The sequence below is a fragment of the Lucilia sericata genome, unplaced genomic scaffold, assembly GCF_015586225.1.
Source record: "Lucilia sericata isolate MDLA Ls3-8-SP2 unplaced genomic scaffold, ASM1558622v1 Contig000407F_arrow, whole genome shotgun sequence".
NCBI lineage: Eukaryota > Metazoa > Arthropoda > Insecta > Diptera > Calliphoridae > Lucilia > Lucilia sericata.
The window spans coordinates 185001-192500 of NW_023994425.1; the positions used below are offsets into that span (position 1 = coordinate 185001).

The window sequence follows — 7500 nt, forward strand, 5'->3', positions numbered from 1 at the left end:
CGGATGAATCTTCTGTTAGTGAAGACACCGAGGAAGGAGCTGATAAGCCTGTTATTAGTAGCAATGATTCCGATGATGAAGATTCGCCCAATCTATCCAACTCTAATAATAACGAAGTTCATAGAACATCAAATGGACATGAATACGAAAAGGTTAAACTAGAAACAGAAACCGTAGAAATTATTCAAGAAATCGATAATGCTAACTGCAGCAGTTTGGAAGAAAAGAAAGAAAAAGCAGAATGTCAATTAAATGACACTGTTCATGAACCGTCAACAACAGCAATAACAACGAATATAAAGGTTATTGAATCACAAGTCGACGAAGACGAGACCTTCACTGAAGAAGCTTTAAAACTGAAAACCATTTCCAAATCCACTGACAGTCCCAATCAATCATTGGATTTTTTCTATTCAGCCAATGATCTTTTTGAATACGAACATGTTTTGCGTAGACATGAGTCTCGTACGCCTGATGTTGAATCGGGTTATTTTGAAAAATCCGATAGTTTGTATTCAAAGGAGGAATTTGAGGCACGCAGTTCTTCGCGTCAGCCTTCCCAGTATGATCAAACTATATCGGAAAGTTTACATAATCAATTGAATAGATTCGATTTGTTAATAGACACCATCGATCAGCGCAATGCTATGAATATTGCCTCGAATGCCGAGGAGCGTGGCTATTGGTCTACAATTTTTGGCCAGGCCAGTGAAATTGAAACGTATGATGAAATGTCACAGGAAAAGAGTAAATTATGATTTATTTCTGTTCTTTTTCGTTTTGTAAGGAGTATTAATTAAATTTTTAATTTGTTGGTATTTTTTTGTTTTACAGAGGCTCATCGTGCTCTTGAGCTTTTAGAGGATTATCATTCAAGATTATCAGAGCCACAGGATCGTGCTCTACGCATTGCCATTGAACGTGTCATACGTATATTTAAATCACGTCTTTTCCAAGCTTTATTAGGTAAGTTTTATAAAAACTTAGTTTATAATTTCTAAGATTGTTTCAAATTAACTGCAAGAAAGATTTTTGTATAGTTCATAGTCTAGTCTATAGTCTAGTCTATAGTCTAGTCTATAGTCTAGTCTATAGTCTAGTCTATAGTCTAGTCTATAGTCTAGTCTATAGTCTAGTCTATAGTCTAGTCTATAGTCTAGTCTATAGTCTAGTCTATAGTCTAGTCTAAAGTCTAGTCTATAGTCTAGTCTATAGTCTAGTCTATAGTCTAGTCTATAGTCTAGTCTATATTATATATACAAAACTATAGATTAGGCTATTGAAGTCTAGTCTATAGTCTAGTATCTATACTATATTATAGACTAGAATATAGACTAGACTAATGACTAGACTATAGACTAGAAGTTAGACTAGACTATAGTTTAGTCTCAAATCTATAGTCTAGTCTACATTCTAGTCTATATTCTAGTCTATAGTCTAGTCATTATATATATTACAGTATAGACTGTAGTCTAGTATATTATATATATTAGACTATATATATATATTATTAGACTATAGAAATCTAGTCTATCGTCTAGTACATAGTCTTGTATATAGAATATAGACTAGACTATAGTTTAGTCTATAGTATATACTAGCTTATAGTCTATTCTATAGCCTAGTTTAGTCATTAGTTTTGTATATAAACAATATCATATAGTTAAAAAAGTTAAACAACGAAATATTTTACGCGGGTTGCAAATGCTTCACTTGTACTATTTTATTTGCCTTCTCTGTAAACTGTTAAAATATTGCCACATTAAAATGACAATTTTTCACAGTTGGCAACATTTTACTCAAAAAATTTAGCTTGGCAACGCCTTCACATAACATGCCAGAATATTCGAGTCTCGTTTGTGTGCGGTATTTTTCATTTTGACAGTCCGTGTATAATTTTTGTGCAAAAATGTATTTCTTGCCGACAAAAAACTAAATAAATAAGTGAACATAATAAAAAAGCAAAAATATTTATTAAAGAACTGAAAACAAAAGAGTTTTGTATAAAAAAAATTAACATAATGTTCGGCACATTAAACAATTACTTGAGCAGTGTCCATCGTGTTTGGACAAATGGCGATGGTGAAATGTTGGCTTCCTATATATCTCTCAAAGATAAACATATTATGAATCGTAATCTCTATGTACAGAATCCGGAAAATGCCGTAAATCGTCTACTGGAATCGCCCATTGATGAGATTGTTTGTGCTCACATAAAAGTGTTGTATTATTTATGGTTGGAACGTAAGTATTGTTGGTATAAGGCAACAGCAAGTTTGACTATCCTACACCAGATGCAACAGTCTGGCTACTGACTTAAGTCCAGACCAAACTATAGTCTATATACTGTCGAATCTTGAGAAAATACTATTGCCGACTCTTTAGAACGGAGTATAGTTGATTCTATAGAAGAAAACTTAAACGATTCTATAGGTCAGATTATAGTATAGTCTATAGCCTACAATCGAGTCTATAAATCAGATAATATTCAAGTCTATTAATGAGACTATAATTAAATTTATAGTTTTGACTATAGTCGAGTTTGGAATATATTTAAGGCTAAAGACAAGTCTCTCTACTATTAGCTGGTGTAGGGTATCATCCATTGCTTAAATCCATTTCCTATTATACTTCCTTACTTGAATGTGCTTTTGTTTTAGCCAGAGATTTTATGCAAGCCTACAAATATCAATCACAATGCATACAGTCAGTGGTGAAAATGTTGCAGCAATTGAAAGAGGAAAACTGGTGTTTGCCAGTAATGTACACTGCCTGCTTGGATTTAAGAATATTAGCTCAACATTGCGAAGAACTGGGCAATAGCTCGAAACCGGGAGAAATATTAGAAAAGGCTGCTGATTGTTTAATGAGCTGTTTTCGTGTGTGTGCCGCCGATAACAGGTAAGTGATAAAATAAACTGTCATCTCATTAAATTAAGTAATATATTCACTTTGTGTTTTTTCTCCATCTTCTAGATCCTCAGACAATGAAACCAAACGTTTGGGCATGTTAAATCTGGTCAATCAACTATTTAAAGTTTATTTTCGCATTAATAAGCTGCATCTGTGTAAACCGCTCATTCGTGCCATAGATTCGAGTGCATTTAAAGATATGTTTCCACTGCCCGAACGTATAACATACAAATACTTTGTGGGTCGTAAGGCCATGTTCGATTCTGATTACAAAAGTGCCGATGAGTTTCTTTCATTTGCCTTAAAACATTGTCCCAAGAATTTTCCGCGCAATAAACGTTTAATACTCATCTATTTGGTGCCCGTTAAAATGTTACTTGGCTATTTGCCGAAAAAATCTATTTTGGAACGTTATGATGTTTTACAATTTCACGAATTGGCTGAGGCACTCAAGGAGGGCAATGTACGCAAATTCGATGATGTTATACAACGACATGAAATATTCTTTATTAAATGTGGCATTTATTTGTTGGTGGAAAAACTCAAGTTCATTGTCTATCGCAATCTTTTCAAGAAAGTCTACTTAATTAAGCAAACACATCAATTGGATTTAAATGCTTTTCGTTCGGCGTTGCAGTTTGTGGGCGAGACTGATATGACTATCGATGAGACGCATTGTATAGTGGCGAATTTAATTTATGAGGGCAAAATCAAGGGTTACATATCGCATAGTCATAATAAATTGGTGGTCTCCAAACAGAATCCTTTTCCAGCTATTAATACGGTCTCATGAGAAATGCTTAATGATAATTTGTAAAAAGAAAATTGAAAAAAGATTATTTTATATTAAATTATTGTAAGATAAAGTTACGCCTAGTGTGTATTTGTGAAATTCTTTCACAACACAGATAAGGTGAAATTAAGTTATTATAAAAAATAAATAACTGCTCTATGATTTTCAATAAATACATTAAGAATTTGACAAAATATTTATACAACATTTTATTGTTTGAATTTAATGACAACAACAACAAAAGTAAGATATTAGGTGTATAATTGTGAATTGTAATACTTAACTATACTGTATATGTTAGATTATTTTATTAGAGTTTTAGTTTATCCTTTACTTTTGCTCAATTGTTTTGTTAATTTCATTTCTTTTGACTTTATTATAGATATTCAAGAATTCTATGAGCTAACCTTGCTAGATGATTCAAAAACTATACAGCAAAAAACAGTTGAAACTTTACAAATTGCCAGTAAATGGGAACAAGATGGTCATACCGTTAAAATTGCTGATGTAAGTAGAATTGAAATATATTCTTTTATATATAACATAAACACAGTGGTAAAGTATTTTTACAATTTGATATATAACGTATCTATAGTCTAAGGGACAAAGTTGATTTTACTTTCTCCGAGAACTCATACACATTACAATATCAAATGTGACAATGATCGGCATGTCATTGTCATAGATTTTGAACAATTTCTACGGTTTTAAAAACAATTTATCGAAAATTTTATGAAAATTATCTAAAATAGAAAAAATTTAATGAACATTTTTTAAAAAGAAAAAAACTCAGAATTCGGAAAAATTTCTACAAAGAAATTCTATCGACAATTTTCTATTATAAAAAATTACCGTGAATAGAAATTTTACCCAACATTTCATATAAAGAGATCATTTTCCCTAAAGAGAAAATTCTCAATAATTTTCTATAAAAAAAGTTCTAAAGAAAAGCAAAAAAAAAAAAAAATCATCAATTTTCTCAACATTTTCTATAAAGAAGAAATTTCCTAGAAATATTTTATTAAGAGAAAATTTCCCAAAAATTTAAAAAATTTAAATTCCCCAAAAATTTTCTATAAAGAGAAAATTTCCCATAAAAATATTCCAAAAGAAAAGTAAAAATTTATTCAAAGACAAAATTTCATAAACAATTTCTGTAAAGAGAAAATATTCATAAAGAGAAAATTTCCCAAAAATTTTATATCGAGATAATTTTGGAAACATTTTCTATAAAGAGAAAATTTCCTAAAAATGTTTTCTATAAATGGAAAATTTCACAAAAGTTGTCTAAAAGCAAATTTTTTATAAAAAGAAAATTTCCCAAGAATTTTCTATAAGGATACAATTTTCCAAAAATATTTTATAAAAGACATTTTCTATAAAAGAAAATTTTCCAAAAATATTCTAAAATAGAAAATCTCTAAAAAAAAGAAAATTTCCAAAAATGTTTTCTATAAAGGGAAAATTTCCCCAAAGTTTTTATAAAGAGAAAAAATTCTCTAAAATGTTTTATAAAAAGAAAATTCCCCTAAAATGTTTTATAAAGAGAAAATTTCGTTCTACAAAAAAAATTTTATAACGAGAAAAATTTTCAAACTCCCTTATTATGCAATTCGATTATGTTTCTGCGATCAAAAAAGGTACTCCAATAAACAAATGATGATTATGAAAATTTCCGAATGTAATCTCTTGTAAAAATTAATCGATTAATCTCTTGCAAATCTCTCTCTGGTGGATGGACAAATTTTCAAAAATTTTAAATTTAATATTTTTTTTTTATAAAATAGTCAACGAAACTAAGCCTTTTTCACAGGTTTATAAGTTTTTATGGTTGAACAAATTTTGGGTCAAAAGATAATTGAAAATAAATTTTTGCATACGCTGCTACACACATGTTCAATTAAATGGAATGAAAACATCAATATGGCACACAATTGCCAAAAAGAAAAAACTAAATTTACTTTCAGTTATTTTCCTTGCAAAAATTCATTATATAGCCTTCCAAGCTGTCATCTATCATACCAGACAATAAATTTATTTACACTATAAAAAAACGATTGATTGAACATTTTAAAGATCAAAAATTTATTTTATATAATATTCATGTATTTATACATATATATTTTTATAAAATATTGTTTGTATAACATTTAAAAACACATTATTATTGATTTATTGGCATTGGTCAAATAATGTTGACCACAAATAAGACATAAATTTGAAATATTTTTAAACAATTACATAAATTATTCTTTAGATGATGCTTTTAAAAAGTTTTATAATTTTTTAACACCTATTAGTTTAATACACTAGCTCATGGTAATAATGATGATTATGATGATGTTTGATGCTAACTACTGATACCTCTCAGTAAGTACCTCATCCACATCCAATTCATTCATATAAACTTGTTGTGTATACCTTAAGCGTACGTGTCGCTATTAGAAAAAAAAGTGTTGTTGGTTTTGCTTTTGTTTCTTTCTTTTAGTTTATAGGAAGATAGCTTTTCATTTTATTAACATTATGAAAAGAGCAGACCATATGGAATACATGCATACATTACTAAGTATGTTGTATATACGGAACGGACTAGGTGTTTGTTTGAAAATTCTACTGAACGTTGTTTTTTTTTCAGTCATCATCATTCATTCATTTGTTAATACAAATATATTCACACTTACACATATATAGAGACTAAAAGTGTTTTAATTAGTACATGGAAAGTGGGTGAAAAATTGTTAGGGCGCCTAAGTTAATAGGGGCTAATAAGAGTTGTTTTATGCAAATTTTTATGGTATTTTTTTTATTTATATATTGTTTAAATAATATTTTATAGAATAGTTAGAAAAACCAATAGGTGTTTTAAAAAAATTTACTTATTTTCATATAAATTTTCAAAAGTATTCAGATCTCGAAAGAGAAAATTTCCGAAATATTTTCTATAAAGAGAAAATTTCCCAAATATGTTCTATAAAGAGAAAATTTCCTAAATATGTTCTAAAAAAATAATCCTAAATATGTTCTATGAAGAGAAATTTTCCCAAATATGTTCTATAAAGAGAAAATTTCCCAAATATGTTCCATAAAGAGAAAATTCTCAAATATGTTCTATAGAGAGTATATTTCTGAAATAAGATCTATAAAGTGAATATTTCTAGAAAGAGAAAATTTTTCAAATATGTTCTATAAAGAGAAATTTCTCAAAATTTTTCTATAAAGAGAAAATTTCTCAAATATGTTCTATAAAGAGAAATTTTCCCAAATTTTTTCTATAAAGAGAAAATTTCCCAAAATTTTTCTATAAAGAGAAAATTTCCCAAAAATTTTCTATAAAGAATAAATGTTCAAAATATTTTCTATAAACAGAAAATTTTCCAAATTTGTTCTATAAAGAGACAATTTCCCTAATATGTTCCATAAAGAGAAAATTTCCCAAATTTGTTCTATAAAGAGAAAAGTTCCCAAAAATTTTCTATTGAGATAAAATTTCACAAATATTTTCTATAAAGAGAAAATTTCCTAAATATGTCGTATAGAGAGAACATTTCTGTAATAAGTTCTATAAAGTGAATATTTCTATATGTTCTATAAAGAGAAAATTTTCCTAATATGTTCTATAAAGAGAAAATTTCCCAAATGTATTCTATAAAGACAAAATTTCTCAAATATATTCTATAAAGAGAAATTTTCCCAAATCTTTCTATAAAAAGAAAATTTCCCAAAATTTTTCTATAAAGAGAAAATTTCCCAAAATTTTTCTATAAAGAGAAAATTTCCCAAAAATTTTCTATAAA

General features: G+C 28.3%; 2 protein-coding genes across 18 annotated transcripts in view; both read left to right on the forward strand.

Annotated features, from left to right (window-relative positions):
* The window catches only part of LOC119604586 (disks large 1 tumor suppressor protein), a 73013-nt gene that overhangs the window by 14816 nt on the left and 50697 nt on the right, over nt 1-7500 (forward strand). For 9 of the 17 annotated variants that reach the window (XM_037957307.1, XM_037957310.1, XM_037957302.1 and 6 more), the window contains exons 3-4: nt 835-966; nt 4089-4213. In XM_037957307.1, the coding sequence (XP_037813235.1) occupies nt 835-966; nt 4089-4213 (257 nt within the window). Of the gene's footprint in view, nt 748-834; nt 967-4088; nt 4214-7500 lie in introns of all 17 variants that reach the window. The other 8 variants (XM_037957296.1, XM_037957295.1, XM_037957294.1 and 5 more) reach the window with 1 other exon arrangement.
* LOC119604589 (PCI domain-containing protein 2 homolog) lies at nt 1833-3902 on the forward strand. The gene is made up of 3 exons (XM_037957312.1): nt 1833-2244; nt 2661-2901; nt 2977-3902. The coding sequence occupies exons 1-3, from the start codon at nt 2022-2024 to the stop codon at nt 3704-3706; spliced, it is 1194 nt and encodes a 397-aa protein (XP_037813240.1). The 5' UTR covers nt 1833-2021; the 3' UTR covers nt 3707-3902.

Bases quoted from the DNA above. Each gene is read 5' to 3' on its own strand.
- LOC119604589 (XM_037957312.1), top strand. From the start codon at position 2,022: ATGTTCGGCACATTAAACAATTACTTGAGCAGTGTCCATCGTGTTTGG. The intron at 2,245-2,660 runs GTAAGTATTGTT...CTTTTGTTTTAG, and splicing joins GTATTATTTATGGTTGGAAC to CCAGAGATTTTATGCAAGCC. The intron at 2,902-2,976 runs GTAAGTGATAAA...TCCATCTTCTAG, and splicing joins GTGTGTGCCGCCGATAACAG to ATCCTCAGACAATGAAACCA.